Raw genomic sequence first — 25,896 nt, 5'->3', positions numbered from 1 at the left:
CCATGCCTCAGTGGTGCTTTCAGGTAGCGCGTCCCGACCTAGGTGCATTTTAACTCCGGTAGTATGACGCGGCGCGTCCGCTAAGGATACGGGGGTGGCACCCCTGTAACCTCTTCCGCTGTATCTGTTTCGGCTCCAAAATGGCCGATTAAATCCAAAATAGAAGTGACGCGCAGTTCCTCGAGTGGCCGCTGCGGGAGAAATGGCGGCGTTGTGGTCGCCATTAGCTCGGTTGTCGAGGACAGATTGGGGCCACTTTTTCAGAGCAGTCTCTACGGCAGTTTCCCAACTGAGTGTTTTAGTAACGTTGCCTCCACCCAAACACCCCACCACCAGCAGATACCCGCTGCCAAGCTACCAAATAAGATATAAGCCTCATCAAGGCTATGTGAACCAAGCAACGCCCCCCCCCCCCCCCCCCTTTTTTTTTCTGACAACCCATACCTCAACGACAACAAAAACTCACATCAGAAGAAACTTTCTCGCGCGCTTGTTCAAAACTATAGACGGCTGGCTCACACACTATCCGTGGCCCTTTGTACTCAAGGTTTCCTCTAAAATTCTTTTGAAAGAATCACTTTCTTTTTTTTTTTTTGCACAAGGTTGAAGTGTTTCTTTTTTTTTTTTCCATAATGACAAAACATTTTTTAGACTTTTGTGTTCTAAGAGGCAGTCATTCACACACCAACCTGTCTGGTCCACATAGCAGAGTCCACAATCAAACAGGATTTTGTACACAACTTGCTTGATGCAACCAATTGAAGAATCCTCATATATTTTTTTTTTTCACACAAATCTTTTTTGTTTAAATGCGAACAGTGTAAGAATACCTAAGCGGAAATCCGCCTTAAAAACGACATTTACTTCGAACTTCTGAGCCAAAGCTCTGACTGGTTCTCAACCATCGATGTTTCGCGGACCCCTTGTAGATCGGCGGAGGTGATGGAGGACCCCGTTTGCGGTGAGGGGAGAAAAAAGGTATAGGTTAAATATAATAATGATATAAAATAGATATAACTAAGGGCTAGTGTGAAGTAGACTTCTCTTATTGACATACACACAAAAAAACTCGCCCGAAAATGAAAAAAAAAAAAAAAATTCTTCTCTGTCTGAAAAAAGACAACTTTTATTGCCGGGTTTGACTGAGCACGCAGGGCTTCGCGGACCCCTAGAATGTCTTCGCGGACCCCAAAGGCTCCACGGACCCCCATTTGAGAACCACTGCTCTAAGAATATGCAAAAACCTGTAAAAATATGAAACTACAACAACATTTCTCTTTGGAATCCCCTCAGAGCCTTTAGGCCGTTCTACAATTTATCTACGCAAAATCGATCCAAAAAAATCCAAACTATACCCAGCTAGCCTGAACCGCTCCAACTGTCTCACGAGCGCACTGCCAACACAATGAATACACAACTTTTTTACAGCATTGCCTCTAAGGGACTGTACAACGCCAACCTTTACAAGTTCTGAAAGGACAGTCTCTAGTTAAGACCCTCTTTGGTTCCCCTTTTCCATAAAACAAACACAAACTTTTACCATTTAACAACTGTAATCTAGAAATTGGAACTTCCCCGTTACCGTAAAACCAGCCGTGAACCCTTAACTCTGGTGCTACTTCAATAATATCATTTCGAACCTTACTTCCATAGTATTCATTTGGGGCGCAGATTAATATGTCGTTAAAAAATCTGCGAACAATCAAGCTTCCTACCTCCAAAGGTTCTTCAAAAGATGTCACATGCCTGTCTAACACAATGAGATAAAATTCAGACAACAGCGGATACACACACCTCTCCGCTGAGTAAAATGCTCTCCGTTAAACTTTACCATGGTTGAACCTTAAATAACAGTTCAAGAGTCGCAATAACATGTCAACAGAAATCCCCGCTTGATCTTGAAAATAAACTAAATTCAGCTCGAGAATGTCTCTCACCATACTCAGGTACAGAAAATATAAATCTTTTACATCTAGGGGCATGAAAGCACAGGCCTTCTGGTGAAGCGGAGATAGGCTATCAAGCAACTCCACTGAATTGCAAAGTGACAAACTACCTTCAAGATGGACAGTGTTGGGTAAAGTACATAAAAGAAAAGTACTTGAAGTAAAGTAGTATGTACACCGGGCGCAATGTTGAAGTAAAGTACGATAAATACAACACTTCCAAAGTCAAGTACAAGTACTTTTTTAACACAATATGTCATGATGTCCTCCAATCCCTATAAAGTTTTTTTGTTTGTTTTTTAACTGATATGTATTGCCCCAGGGGTAACGAGGGTGCATCAGGTATTTTAGGAAATGGCAGTGAATTTTGGATAAAGTGAAGTGGCCACAAAGTAGTTGGTTTACTCTCGCTTACAAACTATTTAATACAAATATTTTTTGAGGCACTTATTTGTACCAGTCTTATAGCTGCCATTACTTCACTGAGGAAAATGACCAGATGACGTCTCGAAAGATAAGTGTGTTTTCACAGGACTATAAGCCTTTTCTTTTTTCCTCTTAAGGCCGACGACCAGATTGGAGATTCTGCAAGGCAGAAGATCTTCCTCACTTTGGGGAGGAGGAAACAGGCAAGGGCGGACCGTGTAGAAGGGGGGAGAGGAGGAAGCGAGGGAAAAGTGGAAGGCACGAACTAGTCATCAGTCTTTAAGGTTGGTGAACTTGAAAGAGCTTTCACAGAGACCAAATTTGGGGAATGTACTTTGAATAATTACAATGTAGCGCAAAGACAACACGGGAAGGAGACAGAGTACATTTTATGTACTTTGAAGTCAGGATTTTTACTTTCCTCGGAAAGTACCAGAAAAAATACTTCAAAGGGATACTGAATCGAAACTTGAAATATACAAAAAACATCAAGAAACAAGTTGAATGGGATGAGCTAAACCTGTAATTGATTATCGCATGGTTGTATTTTAAGCGGGCGGCTATATTTTTTGTTCTAAACGACGGGGTTTCAGCAAGCGCTTCAAAATCAGCCATCGAAAAGCAAAATGCATCTCGGTAGATCCGCCAAATCGGGCGCGGCCTTGACGTCAGCATACATGCACTGAAGGGCAGAGTGTACCATAGTTACAAGCTTTGCCACTTGGAGGCGTCAACACTTTACAATCTCGCTTAGTGTAAGTACCTGAGGGCTGTAGCATATCGCGGAGCCGGCGGAGCCGATGGAGCTGGCTGAGCTGCCTCGAGTGTTTGATGATTAACCAATGCGACGAGAGGGGTGGGTGTGATGACCATGAAGACGCCGCTACATCACCAGTGACCATGATGACCGAGAAGTGATTTGGCCTAGTCGTAGCTGTATGACCGGTCTGCCTCGTCTTCGTCGTCCGCAACAGGTAACGGAGCTTATTCACGAAATGATCTTACGACAAAGCCTAAGAAGAAATCTGTATTCACGAAGCAAAATTATCACAAGTTTTTTGTAAGCTACGATGAAATCCTAAGACCACGCCTATGACGTACAGCTCCAGAGGTTTACTAACTTAAAGAGAAAAGAAAAAAAAGTACTTGAAACTGAAAGCCGTGACAGAGACAAACGCTGGAACCACGGATATCCAAAGAAGCTACAACGACAACGATCCCACCGACCAAGCGTCCGCTAAAGACTATATCTAGGAACGCTAGGCTTAGCAAGGCACTCCGGCGATCCGGGCCAAGACCATCTGCACACAACCGGCTGGCTTGCTGAATGGAATATTCCCAAGCGACCTTTGTGGACCCTTCTCGCATGAATAGTTTGAACCCTGAACTCTATTTTGGGGTAAGAAGGTCAGTCTTTCCCCTCGTCGTCCCTAGCTTGTTTTCAGGTGAAGCGGTGGCGAATGCTCCAGTCAAAAAAGAACACTCTCCTCGATTCTATTTTCTTTTTTGTGTCATAGAGCTTAAATAAACGCCATATGGATTGCCTTTGCAACATGGGTACAACACTTGTTTTAGTATGTCCATTTTATTCTGACATGACGGTACGCCAACACATGTCGAGTTAGAGCAGTTGTTGGGGGTTACTCAATGCCGGTCCAAACTTTCTCGGCCGAGCGTCACGTCAGCATTGAGTTGCGATTGTCTAGTGGCCCAGCGGTTCATAAAATCGGTTGTAAAAGAATGTTCCGCAATCAGTTATCAAGAACGCAGAAGAATGCGGTGCCAGTGCGGTTCCGCTCCCAGTGTGAACAGGTATTTACGTGGAGTTTGCTGACGCTCTTTTAGTTCAAGCGTATCTTCCTGGGACGTCAGCTCCCTCCCGCATTTCCGAAGCTCAAAAATGCCGCAGCAACTTGTTTAGATGCGTGCCACTTTGCAGAGCCGTACGCGCCGTCTCCTTTTAGCAACGATGGTAGTTGTGTTGACTTCAGAGCGATCGAGTTTGTTGCAGTCGACCAGGGCGACTATCTCGTCATCAGGAGAGGTGGGTATTCGGGACCGTTTAGATAGATATTTTGTGGCGTCGATATTACATTGCACGTATACAATCCCCAAACCACCCCAAACAAGCATTGCCGGAAAGACCACCTGATACTAAAACGAACGGTGACCAACTCTGCTGTTAGTTTCTTCATCAAAGTGCCTCCGTATCATGTTCAGGCCCAAGTAATCTCTATGAGCGAGCGTACTTCCTGTTGTGGTGCTGCTCTTACTAACATGTTGTCATCACGACATTCCATCGAAGCTTCACAGACGTCCACGAGGTGGTTTTTAGTTATAGTTTTATTCGGTTTAAAATATGTTTTCTTGTGTTATCCTATGTTATAAAGGTGTTGGTCACATTCAACTTTAACCCGCTTCATGTTAAAGCAAAAAGATGAGCTCCAGAATTTGTTTTCTGTACCCCTTTAAGTAAAGTACAAGTACCTACTCAGAGAATATACTTCAAATAAAATACAAAGTTTTCTAAACCTACTTGAAGTAGTACTTCCCAAACAAGTCTGTATGTACACAGCAAAAGAATCTACTGCCAAGAACGATTTTCATTGACCACCACGCAGAATGCGAAGCCCTGAAGCCCTCCTTATGGTCTTCTACCAGAAACTTTACTGCAAAAGAAGAACACAAAACCCCCTAATCTTGTTTAATGTGAGAGTTAACTCATACTCAGATAGAATTTTACACAGTTCACGCTTTACAATCAATACATCCTCTCTGGTCTTTTCAAAATACCCTGGAACTGCAGCCACTGCCCTTTCATTAAACGTGTCCACTGGGAGCGCTGCAAACTGCCCACTTTTGTCCGCCTCGAGCAAGGCAAATGACCTCCCAGAAAGCTTGTTTTTCAATGCTGAAATCTTATTCAATCTCCACAGGAAAAGACATGTCAACCAAATCTTCTCATTTTTTTTACCGAGTCGTTTACAAAAGACAACCGACCCTCCTGAGCCGGCACTTTGTTTTCAAGTTTGCCTGCTTCTTTTGCATGGGTTCTGGTGACAGTCGAACGCCAAACTCTGATTCGCTCTAATTAAAGGATAGTGGGAAGGCCTGGAAGCAAGCAGCATTGAAGTCTACCTACTATCCTTCCTATCAACCTACTATCCAAAGAAGCAGACGGGCTTGCGCTCCACATAGATTGCACACAAGAAAATAAAACAAAACGGGAAGGTCTAATGTTAAGGCAAAAATTTTGCTCCCTCCCCTCCCTCAGAATCAAATCTGACCTTCGTGAGATACCCATCAGAATTAAAACAATGTTCAAGGGCTTCTCTTGGACCTCATTTCTTTAACACCTCCCTTCTCTTGGCAGTCCACAGCAAATGGAAGTCTGACTGTTGTAAACAGTTCCAGGTGTGAAAGTCCACTGAAAAACGGAAGTTTTCACCACTCGAACTGTTTGTGTGGACGGTTATGAATTGTTCCCTTGCAAATAAACTCGGCTGTGTTAAAGATTTTCTGTCGTCTGGCTCAGCGCAATATCCCCTGGAGGCGCCGGAAGAGGATCCTTAAAGCCTACAGGAATCCAGCAAGTCAACAGCATTGGGAGCTTTTCGAGGTGCTGTGGAAAAGTGTCAGTGGTGAAAACTCCCGTTTTTCGGTGGACTTCCACACATGGAACTGTTTACGATAGTCGAAGTTCCAGTTGCTGTGAGCCGTCAAGAGGAAACAGGCGTTGAAGAAGCAAGGTCCAAGAGACGATTATCAGTGCTTTCTACTGCTCTTGGACATTATTTTAATCCAAGTGAAGTTAGTATCTCGCGAAGGTCAGATTCGATTATGAGAGAGGGACCGAAATTTTGCCTTAAGGGGAGATACAAATCTTAAAATAAACAAAAATCACACTATTTCCGTGGCTTTTCTTTTTTTTTTTTTTTAAACCACATATCTGAGTTGAATTTATCCCAAAATATGTGCCTGCAAGGTTTAGACCTCTAATTCAATGTCTAAGTATGAAAAAAAAAAAAAAAAAACTATAATTATGATGCCGCCGCAGCGTTCATATCGCGGGTTCAAGACAAAAACTAGCCGACCTCCGCGCCTGCAGCAATCCGCACCCGCTTTTCAGATTGCGGCCATTTTGGTCTTGTTTGAAAGTTGGTTCTCTTCCCTTCATCCCCATGTCTTTCATTGCCACCTACACTTCGGGAAATGTCCGCGTTCTGCGGGTTTTCCAGGTCCCAATAGCTATTGCTAATTGGCCGGCGCGCAGACGTCACGGCACTTTTCATGCTGCGCACTCCTGCCATAGGCCAAAACGCGTCCCTCCGCTCTTTTTCTCCTTTCACTCTCTCTGCTTCTCCTTTCCTCCTCGCGCTCCGCCCGCCGGGGAAGCGTCGTCAGCCAAAGCGTCTGCTCCCGCTCTGCTCCATCGCAGTTCATCTGCTTTGTTCCCTGCGTGGTTGAGCACACATTGTTTTGGTTCTCTTTTGTGGCGTACGTTGTCACTTTAGCTTGGTGAGAATTTTTAGGGAGGTTGGTTCGAGCGGTCGAGATGCCGGGTGACACTCAATTGAAGGCGAGTATATTGAAAAATTTCGGAAGAACGGCTAGACGAGCCTGGAACAAGAAGCAGGTGTTGACCGCAAGTGCTCCTCTGTGATCTTCAGCACCGCCGGACTCGTTGGATCTGCCGTAAGAATCGGCAACGCGACCTGATGAAGACATCGCAGGACCACGGTGTGTGGGACCAAGTTCTAACACGGACTGTTTCTCAAGACTTCGCGACGCGGTTTGTGTTTACTTCGCGTACTACTCTGCAGATGGGCAAGCAGGATGTGTTCAGCAATCGGACAAAAGCAAGCAGGCCTTGTCGGAGAAGTCGGCGATCTAGCGCAAGTTCTGAGCTGGGACCCAGTTCATTGTCATTGACATGAAGGTGCTGAATGACCTTTTAGCGCAGGCGAAATGTGGTAGCTGTGGCGTGGAAACACTGACGCTCATTAAGGCCGCAGATAAGGAGTGCAGCTTGGCGGTCAAGCTCCTGCTCGTCTGTAGTGCCTATGAATTTCAGATGAAGAAGTTCTCTTTCCCAAGAGTAGCTGGAACGACCATGATCACTCCCTTCGAAGTGAATAAGAAGCCGATGAGGGGAATTCAATCAATCGGCAAAGGAGTGACAGCCCTTGCAGACTTCTTTGCATTCATAAACCTGTCCCACCGAGGTCTGCACCCGAAGATCCTTTCCAGGGCCACCTGAAAACCCTGCTTCGTGCCTCAGAGAATGCAGCAAGTGAGAGTGAAGCTGCCAGCACGAAAGCAGTCAAGGAGGTGTACAAGGACTTCTTGAATCTCATAGAAAATGTTGATGTTATCTTCGGTGGATCTTGAACGACCCGAGGACGCAGCTCCCACACTGGTGTGGGGTGCATTGTCGAGTTGTACTCCGGTCTGGCCATCGATCATGTTGTGTACTCAAACTTCTGCCTTGGATGTGCCCTTAAACCACAACTGGAGGAAGAAGGGTATGATGACTGGCACGCAACCCACGAGTACCAGAGGAACATTGTACGCAATGCTGGTCGCATAGAGGTGTAAGTTGCACTCACCATGTTAAAGAGGTCCCTTTCTCTGTATGGGCTACGGTACACCACAGTTCTCTCCGATTGAGGCAGCCGTATATTTCATGCCTGGTCCGAAGCAAAAGTCTACGGCTTCATCAAGGTTAAGAAGAAGGACTGTATCAACCATGTCCACAAGCGGATGGGGGCTGCCTTGCGGAACCTCATTGACAAGAAAAGAGCTCAGGGGGAAACAATGGGTGGAAAGGGCCGACTGACCCAGGAGAGGATCAAGAAGATCACAAACTACTACAGCTACGCCCCGAGAAGCAACAGCCATGACGTGCCAGGAATGAAGAAGGCAGTGGCAGCCACTCTCCTGCACATGATGTCTATGGACAGTGCCCCAAACCACATCAAGTGCCCCGATGAAGCCGAGCCCCGGTGCAAGTACACCAGAGCCCTGGCGAACAGTGAGCGCCCACCTCCGCACAAAAGTCGTCTGCCGGACTGTGTTCGGTCTGCACTGGAACCGGTGTTCGCACGAAAGTCAAATTTGGGAGTTTTACGTGCCAAACCAACGACGGGCATCTGGAATGTCCCAGCAGAGCACTGAGAATTAATGTCGACCACCTGGGGATCTTTTGACGTGCAACCGAAAGCTCGGTTACACGGCGCCTTCTCCACAATAAGCCTCAGTCAGATTGCGGGCACCTCGGCCGGGATTCGAACCCACCACATGGGGATTCATAGGCCGGCGCTCTCGACTCGGAGCCACCGAGGCGGCGGTGTTTGCATGGCTCAGCAATGAAGACTTGCTGGCACAGTGCAGTAAAGGGAAGACGCAGAATGCCAGTCAGAGTCTGCATTCTGTCATCTAAACGCAGGTGTCGTAGAATGCGAATGCCTCCCTGGACAGCATGATGGGGGCTGCCGTTGAAGCTGTTGCAGTCCACAACCAAGGAAGGCGAGCAATCAACGAGTCTATCACTGCACGCCTGAGCCAGGGCCGTACCCAGAAAAAAATTTCGGGGGGGGTTTTCGGGGACAACGGCGGCCATTTTGAAAGTGTCTATTGTCTTATTTTCGCCTATGAATCATGTGCATCGGTGGTATATAATGGAGAGTTGCAGCAAACCGGAGAACCGGTCCCGGTTTGGTATCCGGTAGCCGACCGGCGCCACTGCGCGTGCGCAGAGGTGGAGATTAAAATCGGCTGGCTGCAAGTGCACCGACCAGGGCCGTACCCAGAAAAAAATTTCGGGGGGGGGGGGGGGGGTCAGAACCCCCTATCCCCCCCCTGGTTACGGCCCTGGCCTGAGCCATGTGGCTGGTCATTGCCTTGTGCGTAAGAGCACGAAGGACAATCTGTACTTGCATAAGGCAAACGGAGTACACCAGAGGTCCAGCAGCGTAAAGGAGTTCTCCAAGTGCCACAAGACTGGAAGCATGCAAGACTACAGCCCCGGACAGCTGTAAGGGCACTTTTCAATGCCACACAAGCAAAAGGCCCTTTTGAGAACCAAACAAATTGGCTTTTGAGCATTAATTCTTGCTACCCACTCCCATTGTCTAAAGCATAATAAACTCATTACTTCAAACTTTTTCTTTCTTTCTTTTTCACATTTTAGTTATTTTATAAATTTAAAGAAGAATTTTTTTTTTTTTTTCAGTGTTCCCATGAACCGATTATTTTACTTATCACTGTTTGTACAGGAAGAAATGCACTACATATTGACAAGAGATATTGCAAAGGGCTTTTCATACATATTTCTGCAGACAGTGTTAAAACTTCAAGTGTGATTTTCTCAGCTTTGGGTTTTTTTGTCAACATGCTTAGCCTTCTCATAGGGTTTGTCTTCCACAATATTAATATATTTTATAGTATTAAATTAATGAAGAACTGGACTATGGAGTAAAGCTATTTTTTATGGCTCAGTGTGGTCAAAATATTTTTACTAACAATACTGTAAGTTCATTGTAGTTTATAATTAGGATGTTTGATGTAATCAGGCAATCTCACCTGATGGTGTAGCTTTGGCAAGAATATAAATAGCTTTATAATGCATGGCAGGTCTTTAGCTACAAATCCGTATCATTCGCAACAGAATCTTTTTGTGGGAAAAGGCTTTAACAACTCGTAAGAAATGACCTAATTAAACAATTTTTTTTTTCTAACTCGGGAACTAATTGAGGTATCTTGAAAATGATTGCATATTTGAAAAGAGGATAACAAAACACATACTGTAAACGACCTATTTTTTGTGAGCTCAATATTTTTCGATTTAGGTCAAAGTTGAAGTTTTGGAGTAGTTCGCGGGTTCAAATTTTCGTGACACGGTGGGATCTCAATATAGATTCCAATGTGTTTACATTTTACAGCAATTGTACGCAGGACCTATTTTCCGCAAACTGTAGGCGATTTGCGAAAATTAGGTCCTGCGAAAATTAAGTCGTTTACAGTATACAGTACCAGAATATTCACATAAATAAAAGAGCTTTTTTCCAGGACTAATGTCTCCCCTTAACCGTAGACCTTCCCGTTTCGTTTTATTTTCTTGTGTGCAATCAATTGCGAACAGAGTGCTGGCTCAGGAGGATTGGTTATCTTTTGTAAATTAGTCAGTGAAAAGATTAGAGGACTTCAGTGACCTGTCTTTTCCTGTGGAGCGGAAAAAAGTTAATAAAGTTTCGGCATTGAAAAACAAGTTTCTTGAAAGGTCATTGGCCTTGCTCCAGAAAGAAAAAAGTGGTCAGTTTGCAGTGCTCCCAGTAGGCACGTTTAATGAAAGGGCGTTGGCTGCAGTTTCAGAACTATTTGAAAAGACCCGAGAAGATGTATTGGTTGTAAAGTGTGAAATGTGTAAAGTCCTAGCCAGAGATGGGCAGTATTTCAAATACAAGTATTTTAAATACGTATTTCAAATACTTTGTGTATTTTCTATTTGTATTTAATTACAAATTGGGTAATATATTTGACATGCGTATTTAAATACTAAAACGTGGGTATTTCAAATACAATTGTAATAAAATACAATTTTGTGGGCAAAAATACATCCCCTCAAATTTATTGTCACTGTGCAGAGCAGGTAGAAAACTACATTCTTCACCTAATGCAGTGTCTCTCAATCAAGCACAAGCATTTAGCGACTTTGTGATTATGGCGCTAGTCCAGGGGAAGAATAGTGACGAAATCGACGTTCACTGGCAGACTGGCTAAATAAGCGCCTGTGACAACTTGTGATGCTTTCCAGCCTGTTTTCCATCCATATTTTTGCCTGGAACATTCTGAATGTGCGGGTCGTCCAGATTTTCGTAACTGGTGCGAGTCGCAACAATAAAAAATTCTCTAGCTAGTGCTGCGCGTCTTGGTCGTCTCGGTTCTTGGTTGGTCTACTCTATACCAAAATGTAATCCACAAAAAAAGCTGCTTGAAGCTCTGTACTTTTTTCACCTATTATGTCCAAGCTGATTACATTTTTTTTGTGATTATATTTCTATTACGCTACTAGAGCCTCGCACACTAACTCCCGAGTGTGCGATGCAAAATTAAAATGAGATACCCAGAAACCCGTTGCAGATGCCCTGAAGTCGCTGACGCAAATTTTGAGGAATGTATTTGGAAAAGTATTTGGAGGAGACCAAATACATTTGGTTGTATTTCTACCTTGTACCTAAATGCTTTTCTGGAAATGTAATTAGATTTGTAATTAAATACATTTTTGACGAAGTATTTTGTATTTGTATTTTGATACATATTTGCATGCATTTTGCCCATCCCTGGTCCTAGCTGAGTACGAGTCAACTGTCACATTAAAGAAGATTGGGGGTTTTACGTTCTTCCTTTGCGAAAAAGTTTCTGATAAAAATTTCTAGTAGAAGATTGGAGGCCTTTCCATTCCACGTGGTGGTCAACGGAAACAGTTTGTGGCAGAAGGTTCTTGCTGTATTCATACAGACTTGTTTGGGCTAAGTTCATCTTGAAGGTAGTTTACCCCTTCGCAATTTAGAGGAGTTGCTTGATAGCCTATCTCCCCTGCACCAGAATACCTGAGCTTTGATGTCCTTAGATATAAAAAAATTATATTACTCCTTGGATGCTGTTGCTGAGTAGGGTGAGACATTCTCAAGCTGAACTTACCGTAGTTCCTTTTCAAGCTCAAGCAGGGATTTCAGTCAACATGTTACAACTCTTGAACTGTTATTTAAGGTTAACTGTGGTAAAGGTTTTAACGGAGAGTCTTTTATTCAGTGGAGAGGTGTGTGTATCTGAATTTTATCTCAATGTGTTAGACAGGCAAGTGACATCTTTTGTAGAATCTTTGGGGGTAGGAAGCTTGACTGTTCGCAGATTTGTTGATGACATATCGATCTGCGCCTCAAATGAATATAGCACAAGGTTCGAGATGATATTATCGAAGTATCACCGGACTTAAGACTCACAGCGGTTTTACAGTCATGGAGAAGATGTGATTTCTAGATGTACAGTTGTTAAACAGTAAAGGCCCTGTCACACTGAGGCAACAGTTGAACAACTCTATCCGGCAACACAAAGAAATCGTGTTGCCGGCGACCCTGTCACATCGCGGCAACAATAGTCGGACAACATGTTGCTGCCGCCCGGCAACAGTGTTGTCCGATTTGTTGTCCAACTACCCTGTCACACCGCGCTGACGGCGGGGACAACACGGGGAAGAGTCCGCCATCTTTATTGTTTACCTTCGTTTGTGTTTGGCGTGGCGTCACTGGAAATGTGACTCTACAAAGTGCTAGTGCGTTCGGAAGGCCAGAAATTACCCCGGGACGACATCAACCAGTGACTGCGATTAGAAAACTTGACACAAGGAGTATTTTCCACCCTTTATTTTATCAAAATGTTCTGCATTCGCTGACAAGGCAGATAGCCCTAACTGAGGAAAATGAGATTGCTGATATATGTTTGGGATTTATGCCACCCTATGAAGTGTTTCTGTCCGGTTCTTTCTTTCATGCAATTCTTATTTCTACCTTGAAATTGAGTTTGCGCCGACAGTACCCCAAAACGTCTTTTGTAGCGTGGTGTTGAGCGGAAAAATGTCATTCGCTCATGTGATATGGATCCGGTGTTGAGCTAACTGACAGTGCTTAAAAACTGCAACACCGTCACGATCGGCCTTCATAAGAATCGGTGGAATAAATTATTCTTCAACGCTGTCTATTTGCCTACCACCTCTTATGTGACCTATTTATTCCCCAAAACGTCCTAGGTATTGTTGAAGCAAATCAGGTGTCCTGATAGCAGCTGTTTCCAAGTTCCAAGCATCAACAATCATGATCAAAGTGGTCGTTTTCATGCTTTGATTTTTTAATCCAATTGCTTTCCTGGATTAGTATAATTATGCTTCATTAGCGGGTGAGTAGGCATGCCATTTTATTTCACTAGCAGTGATGTGAGCTGGTCTGGCAGTTCTAATTTTTAACACCAGTCTGGACGTTCACGACCGCAGCTGTGACCATTTTGACAATCGCTTTCCGTAATTATGCAGTAAACACATTCCTCAAATTATTTTAGCTTTATGCCAGCCCTAATTATTGTTAAATAACGTTTTCCACGATTTTATTTGAGTAAGACATTATTGATAGGGCACTAGCTCTGTCATCGAAGCTATCTGTGTTGTCGTGTTGCCGGCCCGAAATTCGCTCAGCCAGCAATCAGGGCAACACGCGTTGTCCAACACAAGTTGCTGCTATTTTTGTTGCCGAAAGCTGTCATACCGAGGCAACATTTTCGTTGTCGCCCATGTTGTGCTGTTGTTGCCGCGATGTGACAGGTTTGTCGGACAACACGGGTGCGAGCAACAAGTTGCCCGACTTTTGGACAACGTGTTGTGTTGCTGTTGCCATCGTGTTGCCTCAGTGTGACAGGGCCTTAAATGTTTGTGTTGGTTGTATGAAAAAAACGGAACTAAAGAGGGTCTTATATAGAGACAGTGCCCATTTAAAACTTGCAAAGGTTGGTGTCGTAAAGTCCCTTACAGGCAATGTTGCACAAAAGTTCTGTATTCATTGTGTTGGCAGTGCGCTCGTCAGACAGTTGGAGCAGTAAGCTAGCTGGGTATAGTACTAGTATGTATTTCTTTGGATCGATTTTGCATAAGCAAATTGTAGAAAGGCTTAAAGGCTCTGAGGGGACTCCAAAGAGAAATGTTGTAATTCCATACTTTCAAAGGTTTTGACATATTCTTGAAGCTTCGGCTCAGAAGTTAGAAGTAAATGTTGTTTTAGGGGCGAAGCTCCTAAGGGCCTAGTCCGACCGTCCGTCCGTGCTCACAAAAGAAGAAAAAATGTTTGCGCAGTCGACAGGATTCGAACCTGTGCGGGGAGACCCCAATGGATTTCTAGTCCATCGCCTTAACCGCTCGGCCACGACTGCGGGACGAGCAGGGGGCTCTGAGATGTGGTAGTAACTCGAGAGCTGGGGATGTCATGGATGAAATGTTGCATGTAGCCGCTCAACGTCTACAGAGGAGAGGGCGCTGCGGTGGATTCTCTTTCTCTTTTTGACATGAACCGTTGACTTAAGCGGTGGAGATGCGTTCCCACGGCTTCTAGCGGATCCAAGCTGATCCGCTAGAAGAACCACTGGCTCTGCATTTGACCGACCATAAAGCAGTAATAATGAAGTCAAAACGCAACCCGGAACCTAGCACTACCTATGACAGGGGTGGAACTCATGAAATGTATTTGGGAGCAGCCACGGGAGCTGTTCTAACCGCTGTTTTGGAGCAGGTTGGGAGCAGCTGAAACTACATTCTGGAGCAGGCTAGGAGCAGCTCAGATCAGTTTTCATTGCACTTCTGCTTGTGTCTTAGACGAGCACGGGAGCAATTTCAATAGTGCTTAGCAGCACAGATGAACATGAGTGGTTAGGAACCTAGGTAGATGGGATAACAGTGTAGCAGATGCGAAAACTTGAAACTTCGTGAGCCTTAATGAGAACGAAAAAGCAAGTACCATATATTTCTGAAGATGGTATCCTGGATATTTTCTGAGTGGCTTTCAGCTGCTCAAAATGCAAACCAACACTGCTTATCGCACAACTCACGTGCTCGACATAGTAATTATACGTGCGAACCACGTGACGTGCGTAAGCAATGGACGTGCTGTTGCGTGGAGGAACAGGGACACAAATTTCAAGTTTATCCTATTGTGCAACTCAATATCGAAGCAGCAGACTACGATTAACAGACTTATCGTATTCAAAGCGATTATAAGGAGCAAGGTTAAAGGACGCCGAGCAGATCTACCCCTCGCCTGAGAGCTGCTGGCCGGCAAGGTTTCGGATCGGACCGCGTTTCAGTTCTATCAAATCACAATTTATCTTGCTGGAATGCTGTTACAACTTCCAACGATGAAGTACTGAAAGGAATCTTTTGCTCATTTGTTTTCAACTGCGCTCACGTACGGATCCTGGGCCGCAGAGCCTCAGGCAATCTGCCGCTTAACGACTCGACCTCACCTTGGCCTACTTGCTTAACCGCTGATGGTTGAAGAATAGCAATCCAATCGCAGGTGGTGTAGCGCTTGGAATCCGAACCCCGAGTTTTTCCGCGCGCTTCCGACTCGGAATACACACGGAGAATAAACAGAACAAAGGATTGCAAGGCCGACCAAGCTAAACGCGCTTATTGCTGCCAATCGAGTCCATAGAAACCGAAACCAAGACAAAATACAATTTGTTTGGCGCACGTTGTGCGATTTGATGCATAATGGCGCAAGGTATTGGTTGTGGCGCAGTTTCCGCAAAATGGCGCAGGATGGCGCAGACAAATGCGTCTGGCGCAAAATGGCGCAAATGGCGCAGCCGTTCCACCCCTGCTATGAGCAATAAAAAAAAAATCAGCACCATCAGCACTACCTATGAACAATAAAATCAGTATCAGCAGCACCACCAGAGCTTCGCCCCAATCAACATCATTCACCACGTAGAGATGTGGTCAGTTTTCAAGACAGATTTTTGCTTAGGTAGTCTAATACTCAAGCTACACTAGCGCTCTCAACTGTCATTAGGCCAATAATCATTGACATCTCTAAACTGTCATTGAGCTCAACTAAGTTGTCCGGTGTTACATGGTTACATAGGCCTATGAACACCAGTCCAGGTGCGTGTCAAGGGACACAGTTGAAACCAAAACGACACCAGAACTGATGTCACATTATCTTTTTTAAATAGCGATGCAAATTAATTATATGCACACTTTTTTTTCACTATAAATGCTTAGAACAAAATAAAATAAACTTTTTTGTTTTTGTTTTTATAGTAAAGAAACAACAATTGGAACGTTTTGCACAAATTCAAGCAAGAGAGACACAACGAAAGCTTTATCGGCACTGACATTACAATGGCCGCCCTCGCCGAGCTTCGGCTTCCGCAACGGGCCGTGATCGTTCCAGTAACAGCTCTGGCCCCGAATCCTACCTCCTCCGACAACCTTTGCTGCTAAGATACTTTCTAGACACCTCCGCCAATCTTCCGCAATAGTAAGTGCTTCGCTAGTGCTGGCCATCTATGCGGCGGACACCGCCATCTTCAGCTCTATTGGGGTGAACCCCCATCAGTTATACTCGGTTTCACCTTATGTTGTACCGCAGCGAAGGCTAGAAGTGCGAGCACATGGCGTTGGCAGCTGCCCTTAAAACATGAGAAGTACCGCCGAGATGTGCCCCAGAGCAAGGAGCTCGCGCTTGTAGCCTTTCCTGCAGTACATCATAAGGTGAAAGAGTATAACTGAGCTAGGCTAGCTCAGTTGAACTCGGCGATTGTTAGCGGCTCAATGACAGTCGGCGCCACCGTGTAACTCCGGCCGATCGCGATTGAGTCAACTGTTGTTGGCCTAATGACAGATGAGAGTGCTAGTGTACCTAGGATATAACACCATTCGCGTTTGAGCAAAATAGAACTGTGTGAGAATACATAGGGATCCTCCAATTGGTTGCGCCAAGGAAGTTGTGCACAAGATTCCGTTTGCTTGTGGGCTGTGCTGTGTGGGCCAGACAGGTCGGTGCGTAAATGACCGCATCTTGAACCACAAAAGAAGCGTGAAAAATGTTTTTCCATCATCTGAACTAGCCAAATATATTTCTGAATGTAATGTGTGCTCACCACTATGGGAAAAGACTTCAATCTTGTGCAAAGAAAGCAATTCTTTCAAAAGAATCCTAAAGGAAACCTTGAGTTGAGAGGACCACGAACGCGTGAGGAAGTTCCTTCTGTTGCAAGTTTGTGCTGTTGTTGCTGTCGAGGGGTGGGTGGTCAGAGAGGGGGGGGAGTGCATCCTTTTGCTCGCTTCACGTAGCCTTGAGGGGGATTATCTTGTCGGGTAGCATGGTGGCGGTTGTCTGCTGGTAGTGTGGTGTCCGAGAGGAGGTCAGTCAGTCGGGCTCAATTTTGCCAACTTTGCGGCGGCATGTCTTTTTGTATTCTCTCTTTCCTGTTTGTGTGGACGGCTATAAATTGTTGCTTCCTCGCGAACAACTTGGCTGTGTTTGAGATTTTGTGTCGTCTTGTCCGTTAACTTATTCCTCCTTGTCTCAGGGTTTAGATTATGACGTTTCCTAACCAGTTTGATTGCATACTTTCGCTCCTTAGACGATTAATTGAAATTATTTACTTACGGCCTCATTGCAATCACATTGAGAATGTCGACAAGTGTTGATTGGTCCCGGATATTCAGAGCAGTCTCAAGAGCCATCTGCAAGAAAAAAAAATGGACGTATGCATGAAGCTTGCATAATGAAACTGACACACTGTGCTTTGCATGTTAATAATGTGGTTCTAAGCCCTCCCGTTCTTACAAGACAAGACTTAAAAGAAAAAAAATGTTTTATAGGCGTTTATATGGTTATAGGTACCATCCCTGCATCACTTAAGTGTAACTATTATGAAAAAAAAAAAAAAAAAAAAAACAGAGGCTGCTTGGAGTTGTGTAAATACAATAAATTAGAGCAACCACACTACAATGTAGATACAAACAGAACACAACAGTCTATTAACTTTATTTAATTATTTACTTCCTTGCCACGCCCATAGGCCATCAATCATATATGATCGACGATTTCTGCGCACTGCAAGAATTCATATTTGGCACATTGGAACATCTTGCAGCATTTCATAGACAGCTGAAGAACTACAGTTTTGGTTTTGATGCACAGTCGCCGACAGATTTTTCAGACTCCGATAATTCTGACTTGTTTGATATTTCGGACCTAAAGGAGGAACTGTGACCTACCCGATAGAAATAGTGACAATTAACGACTGACGTTTCAGACAGCTTGAAGTCTGAAAGTTCGATTTTTTGGAAAAAATCGTCACGAGCGATCAGTGGGAGAGATGCCGCCGTTTTAGATTCTATGTTGGCTGCACATGGATTGGCTTGGTATGGCAGCACTACTTGAGTACCGCTAAGTCCTACCGCTAGGTATGCTACGGCTTTTTTTGCTCTCTAGCTGCACGTCATTATCATCATCATGGTTACCATTCTGCTTTGTTCATTTGCCATTCTACAATCGTAGACTTGCGCCTCTCATCTTGTCGGTGGATCATGCTTTAAGACTACGCTGGCTTGGACATCATGGCCCTATCTGTTCTTCCGCTGCCGCGAAGTGTCGCGAAGAAGTGCGGAAAGTACTCGACCATAACGCTAGAAAAACAGGCAGCGATTCTCAAGCTGGTAATAGAAAGTGGCCAAATGCAAGCGGAGGCGTAACCAGAAGCAAGGCACTATTGACGGCTTTTTTAAGTCCGCTTAGACGTAACAAACGCCAATTTCACAGTCGAGCTGTTAACCCTTTCATGGTCGCATTTTTTATCCAAAGACGCGCCCCCGTGGTCGTTTTTTTTTACTTGGTGCGATAGCAAGGTCGCATAAAAAGTGTCGCATAAAAAAATCTAAGACTTAAAATAAATAGTACACACGCTTCAAAACATCTGTGGTGCACTCGCTGGAGGCTGAACAAAGCAAAAAGGAGTAAAACTTCGACGCGCCCGCTTCCGAGACGGTCTAGCAGACGTGAGGCTGTGTGTCAGACTCCGGACTCCGAACTGAGCTGGTTTCCAGTTGTTTCTCAGATGTCCAGCTGTCATCCGACTCAGAGTCCGAGAAGGGTTCAAAGTCTGAATCCGAAGAGCCATCGCTCCAATCTCCACTACACTACCCCCAAGCAGCCGGCACGCGCGGCCATCTCGAAAGTATCACTTGCACAGAGCGTCCAGTTTCGCAATTTCAAAAAGCCGCGCCACAACAAACACGACCGGAGTTACGTGGTCGTAGTTCCCTAGAAACCTACCAGATGGCAGCACATTCCGGCAAATGCTCCCGTTCAAGCAGAGGCGGGAATTTTTGAATGAGCAGTTGCGGATGTACAGGTACGTCAGCAACCATGCGGGACGCTCCCGCGCTGACGTACAGGTACGTCAGTGACCATCAAAGGGTTAAGGGCTAGTTTCCCCAAGATTGTGTCCGCCAGATTAGAAATGATGACACCAAACTCTGGACAGCTACCGTCATCTATAAGCGACGGCGGCAACCAGAGAAGTGGTTGCCGAAATTGCTCATAAATGGCGGCAATTTTTCTTTGGAGGAAAAAGAGTGGGAGCGTAACGAGCGGCGATGTGCGCAGCAGTGCGAATGGTTCCGCAACCGCCGCAAAGCCTCTATCACTAAAGTTCCACTGCGTCGAGCGCTTCAGATTTCCTTGGGAAAGAAGAGCAGATCGCTCGCCTGGGAGGCTACAGCTTCGCTGCTCTTCCTTCTTCACCAGAGTGGAAAGGCTTAAAGTTATTTCTTTTAATATGCTAATTTTTTTTGACTGCTCTATTATTTGGGTTTTTTTTTCAGCCCCTGCGAAGTCCGAGAAATCGGTCGGCGATTGTAGTTTAAAAGCACGGCAGTGGCAGCTGTCAAACATGAAGTCCTGTTCACATTGGACGCATCAACAAAGACAGCCTCAATGACATGATTTGATTCTGTCTGCTAATTAATATTTGGATGACAACAGCAATGAAGTGTGTCGATAAGATTGTATTATCTTATTTTAGCTCCGACAACAATGTATCATATCACAAACACACCAATAGGTGCAACTTGTCGCTGAACATCATTCAGATATTAAAGTGGGCTAGTTAGTTTAACATTCTAAGAATGTAAGGACAGGATTGCGCTGCAATGTCTTGTTCATGTCTTTGTCCGTCTCTTGCACTTCGCATATTTAGCACTGTTCGAGCTTTACAAGTTGTCCTGAGCAGGGGCACACGTTTTGTATGTGCTCCAAGCTGTCAAAAATGTAGAAGAGGAGAAACTACAAGCATTGCTAAAAAAACACCAAGGTCCAAAAAGAAAAAAAAAAAAAAAGGGCTGAAATTATTGTTGCTGCCATGCTTATTCTTGAAGAAATGCGTTAGCATTTCGCGCAACGGTTATAGCATGGGGAATGCGGCCTCTCAGCACTTTTCTGTAGGAGGAACGTCCCCAAAACCCCTCTTCTCCCTGGTGTAAGCAGATCAGGTCATTTAGCATCTGCATGAAGGACGTGCGCGATGCGTGGAAAGCAACAGAGCCATTTCAATGGTGTGCATACATGTTGTGCATACAGAGATGACAACACCTTGCGCTTCCCTCAGTTCCTGCTTCCCCGCCGTTCTTGACGACTGCACGTGAAGAACGACATGGCAGGCCGAAGAACGGAACCCGCAGCCCGCGTGCGTTCACAGGTCTCCAAAGCCGCCGGCAGGAGTTTCCGAGGGCGTCCAAAGCACGCACCCGCAAGCCGGTCACGTGCCGTCACACATATGTAACACACGGGGTGAAAGACGGGGGGGGAAGGGGAGTTGACACGCTCCCCAGTGATACACCCGCTTTCCCCCACTGCGCAGCTTCGAAATTGGCGAAGGGGGACGTCGCCGACGATCTTCGGCTGCTAGGTGTTACGTCATGGCGTCACTCCCTATAACCAGCCAATCTAGTGCAGCCTCCATTGCTATGCGTCCTATCGCAAAAGCCGCGCGAAATATGCACCTCACCACCATCTGTCGGTGCTTGCACAAGGTGCTCCCTAGCCAGTGGGGCTGTGGCGCCGTCCCGTGGCAACGTTGCAAACTTTAAATATGTTTGCTCCAAACCAGTCCAAGGTCAGCGCATGTACCAGGACACTAATGCTAAGGCTTTAACTTGTGTTCAGGAAGAAATACCTATGCATCATATTTCCTAAATGGCACAGGCGCCACCAAACCTAACTTGCCGAAGAACAAAAATAAAAAATTACAGTATCAGCTAGAGTGCTCTAACTCAAAGAAGTGACAGCTATGGGTATGGAACACACTCGGTATATTCAAGGGGCACTGACACCCCAAGGGTCGTATTTATTTTTATTGTCTAAAACGATGCAAGTTGCAGTCATAGACACGCAAAAAAAAAAAACGCTTCGCAAAAAAAACTTTTCCTGCGCGCGCGCGCCTTCTTATTTTTGGCGTTTGATTCTCCCGCCTCTTTCCTCCTCGCTTCTTTTGATTCGTGACGTCAAGCATCATGAAATTTAGAAGCTTTGTAGGCGACATCTTTATAACATTTAAAACGGCAATCCTAAAACATATTTTTTAACGCAATTGCGAACGCAATACGGCCCTTCTTTTTGAAATCCCAAAAATCGGGAGTTCGTTGTGGTGCCGTCTCCTGGATTTGTATCCTCCAACGGAAAACAGGCGATGACAGGCCATGGCAACAGCAGGGAGTCGTGAAAGAAAGTGGATTCTCAGGATTCCGCAATATTTGACGTCAAGGCACCGGCGCCGATCGCGCGGGAACTTCGAATTCGGCATTTGGAAATTTGTTTTTTACTTTACAAATACTGAATTCCCAAATTTCAAATTTTGAAGGTAATGTCCCGGCATTGTTTTCAATCGTTTCGGATAATAAAAAAAAGTATGATTTCGATGTGTCAGTGCCCCTTTCAGGAGTTTTTAAAATTTGTCATATGTTTTGATATAGTTATATGAACATTTCATTTTTTTCTCCTCTTTTTGTAAATTCCAACCTGAACAAGTGATTTGCTAAACATTTTCAATGCATTATTCTTTCCTTCGAAAAAGTAGTTTATTGCCTGCATTTTGGTGTGTCAAAATTCACCATATGGTGATTAGTTCTTGAAATAAAGAAATATGTCCATCCTTCGAAAATCCCAATTTTTCCCCATGGCAAGCAAAGAGTTGTAATACAATGTGGAGTTTTCCCCTACAAACAACACAGCATAAAAATACCCGCCCACGGGCGTCGGCAGGGGCAGTTGCCTGGTCATCAGGCAAACTAAAATATTATGGAGGGAGTACACGCTTAATATACGTCAATGGGGTCTTTGAACTGGACTTAGCTATTTTATTCAAAGACTCGGAACATTGTAGACAAGCTTGTCTACAAGCCGATCACCTCGTGTTTTCACTACATAGGGAAAGGCATTCGAGAGTATTTTAAAGTTTTTATTGCATAGGCGTAGTGCGAAATGTGATAAAATTAATAAATTACCGCTGGCTCCTTCGTCAGTGATAATCCGCTAGCTCTGAAATGTTAATGCCCCGTTCACCATTCCCAAGAGTTTTGTGACCAGGTTGAAAAAGTTAAATCGCTCAAAGTTCCGGAGGACTTTTTTTATGTAAGCAATTAGAACCTTAAGAATGTTTATGACAAAATTTGCTAAAAAGTCCAAGTATAATATGTTGTAAAAATGTTGTGGGAATATGTTTGTTGTGACTCATGAATATACAACCTCCTTGTTTGATTTGGTCCTTATATATTTTTGTACATTACAAAAAATATTTTTCACTTCCCCATAAAAAAAGAAAAGAAAAAAAACCACTGGGTGCAAAAGTTTTGCATCACCAAGACAAAATCCTGTTGATGCCCATGTGCCCACCAATAATATTATGCACAGAATATTAAAAATCGCTGCCACAACTCTGGTTATATAGCACGAAATTCATTAAACAAAGTATGGGCCCCTCTCGTATCATGGGAAAAGTGTGCTTCCGTGCTCCCGTCCACAACCAATGGTGGGCGGTGCTCAAATGACCTGCCAGCGTGCGCACCTTGAGGTCTTTTGTGCTCCACTGAGCGAGGACAATCTTGATGTTCCTGAGACGGTGGTGAAGAACTGCAAGGATCGTCTTGTGCTGTTCCATGATGCTGCCCACGGCCTCGGCCTCCGACATCTCCGGGACTCCCAAGCCTCCCCCGTGGTGGCTCGCTTGCAAGTGGCGCTGAAGCCCACCACCCACAAACATCAGTTTAGAGCAAATCACACAAAATGACCACACAACCAATCTAGGGCAAGCTCGCTCTCGGGATTCCAAGATGTAGAAAGTTCTCCAGCTCGCTTGGGTATTCTCTGTCGTTTTGATTACTCTCAAACATATCCAATTCCTCAACTTCAGCCTCACCAACAATTAAAAGGCCCAGAATAAACTATTACAAGTGGTGATTCAAAAGAGCTGTACAAGACAATCTACTATGTTGGGGTTGAAAATTATTGGTTGTATCCGGTCAGGTAATGTCTTACTTGGCTACAATCTCTATTACTAAACCTTTTGACACGTTTCATTCTGAATTAAGTCTGTAGGCAGAATGTTTGTCGCATATCAAACTTGTACGTGCCAAACCAATGAAGGGCATCTGAGGACTGAGGATCAATTTAGACCACCTGGTCATTTTTTGATGTGCAACCGAACTCTCGCTTACTTCTTCGCAATAAGCCTCCGACAGATAGTGGGCACCTGGGTCGGGATTCGAACCCGATATCTGGGGATCCGTAGGTCGGCGCCTCAAAGTCATTGAGGCGGCTTCATTTTCAGTCTCATCTGTGCCATACCGATACCCTCTGCCTTGCACATGCTTACAAAATGCTTACGCATCTTAGAGCTAACACATTAACTCTGTTTTATGTGAGCAGTAGTCGTACGCAACTTGTCATTAAAATGCTGACAAGCAAGTCAGGGATATAGAAATACGAAAGCAAAGGTCAGTAAATCTCGAAAGCAGAGCTTTGTGCGCATTTATGAAAGCTCGTCTTAGTATCAACTATTGGCAACGAAAGCAGTCGTGACATTCCTGCGATACAGACACCAGCAGATGCGAAAACAGACTCTACTATGTTTGTCACTTTCCACACCTCTCAAAAGACAGGGTCGGGAAATATTGAGTCGACGAGTAAAGACTCACCGGGAGGAACTCGTCCAAGTCTAAGCCCGCAGGCACGTCCCTTTGGGATGGCACGAGCTTCTGTTCTGGATGAACGACAGCCTTCTGGGGAGTCAGAGCTTCTTTGCTGTCTGGCAGTACACTCATCACAGGCCGCACAACAGACACCGTGGAACTCTCCACCTGCCGCGTGCAAGAAAAATGCTACCTTTAGTTAGATTGACCAGGCCTATGTAGAAATATTGGCTACGATCTATCCGATTTCCCCAGTTTTCGTGGCTTACAGCAAAACACACGTAAACGTCGGCTGGATATTTTTATGACAAACAGGTCGAAAAGAACAGGCCCAAAAATTAAATAGGCAGCATCATGTTTATATTGACACTGTCTTGTATGTGATAGCTGGAGAACAGATATAAATGCAGCATCCTGTTTTTAATGCAGCGCTGCTTTTCTGAAGGGCAATCGAAAAGGCTCTTGGCAACAAGACGAAAGAGAGCACATTGTTTATGTTCATGCTGCTGCAGTTTCACTCGCTTTTCTGCTCCACTGGGTCCTTCCTTACATAATTTGTTTCCGTCGCCTCTTTGTGCTGGAGCCTCACTCATGCAAAAGATGGTAGTATATCAATTAACACTCGTTTATTACGCCAAATCGTGTTAAAAATCATCAATGAAAACCACAAGTTCTAGTTATAAAGAAGCCATGCAAGTATGTGTCCAAACGCATCTGTAGCTTGGCAAATGACAAAATGCACACCTTTTGAAAAAAAATCTGCATCTAACAAAATCTTACAAACATCAGACCTAGCTGACTGTGGTATACAAACGTCATCATATAAAAAAATGCTTTAATTTTTTTCCAATGGGTAATCAAACTGTCTCCAACATTTACTTTGTACAAAGTGTCCCCACAAAAAAAAAAAAAATGTTTTTTTTAACTGCCAAAATAAACTATGCCTAGTCATTCTCCGTCCAAATGCAGCGCTAGCAGCTCGAACCAAATTTCAAGGTTTGAGAACCGTTATCTTATTCAAAGGTTAAGTGATTTTCTGAAAATTTCAATGGGAAAATGGGGCTCATTTCCACCTGTTTTCAGTAACTGGCGCAATTCAGCTCTAACGTAAAATACCGGGCAAGCACCCACTCAAAATTTAGAGATAATCGCGAAAGAATGGGGGTGGGCGTTTGTCCGGTCATGAATTTTACATATAAATGTACTACCGTAATATCCCGAGGGATGCCCCACCCTCGAAAGATAACCCGCCCCCAATTTTTAGCTTGATTCACAATATTTTAAACACCGAAAGACAGCCCAGTCCTGGTAATCGTAGTGTTCGGATCAATGATGGCCTCGGCGTAAATGCGGCTAGTTGGCTATGGCGGGACATAAGCAAACATTGCTACCTGGGAAGTACAGTCATCTTTGCTTCATTGTCCCTCGCCGCAATAACAAATTCGGCAGAAAAACATTATCTAAAAATAGCGTGTTTTTTTGGTCTTTCAAATTTTTTTTTATTGTACTTTGAAAGTTAGTTGACTCCTTATTTTCACCCGATTTGCTCTCGATTTTAGGTGGGCTATCTCCCGGGATATTACAGTATGCATATTTCCTGATATCTTACAAATTTGGGAATGGGCGCTTAGTGTGGAATGGGCGGATGCGCGGTTTTCTACGGTGTGTATTTGAGAGCTCCATCGGCCGCCATTTTGCCAATGAAAATTTAAGAAAATCACGTAACTT

General features: G+C 44.5%; 1 protein-coding gene and 1 non-coding gene across 12 annotated transcripts in view; both read right to left on the bottom strand.

Moving 5' to 3' along the window:
• Positions 1-25,896, bottom strand: part of LOC8041779 (katanin p80 WD40 repeat-containing subunit B1) — a 172,747-nt gene that overhangs the window by 24,094 nt on the left and 122,757 nt on the right. For 6 of the 11 annotated variants that reach the window (XM_042287100.1, XM_040499184.2, XM_029991416.4 and 3 more), the window contains 3 exons: positions 24,175-24,357; positions 23,046-23,216; positions 17,588-17,664 (listed from right to left, as the gene is read on the bottom strand). In XM_042287100.1, coding sequence (XP_042143034.1) covers positions 17,588-17,664; positions 23,046-23,216; positions 24,175-24,357 — 431 coding nt within the window. The remainder of the gene's footprint in view (positions 1-17,587; positions 17,665-23,045; positions 23,217-24,174; positions 24,358-25,896) is intronic. The other 5 variants (XM_029991423.4, XM_029991418.4, XM_040499183.2 and 2 more) reach the window with 1 other exon arrangement.
• On the bottom strand, positions 14,264-14,345 carry Trnas-aga. The gene has a single exon. It is a non-coding gene; the product is annotated as a tRNA-Ser (tRNA).

This window comes from Ixodes scapularis, unplaced genomic scaffold (assembly GCF_016920785.2).
Source record: "Ixodes scapularis isolate PalLabHiFi unplaced genomic scaffold, ASM1692078v2 PGA_scaffold9__187_contigs__length_104089568, whole genome shotgun sequence".
Lineage (NCBI taxonomy): Eukaryota > Metazoa > Arthropoda > Arachnida > Ixodida > Ixodidae > Ixodes > Ixodes scapularis.
This window is presented reverse-complemented; position numbering and strand designations above follow the sequence as displayed.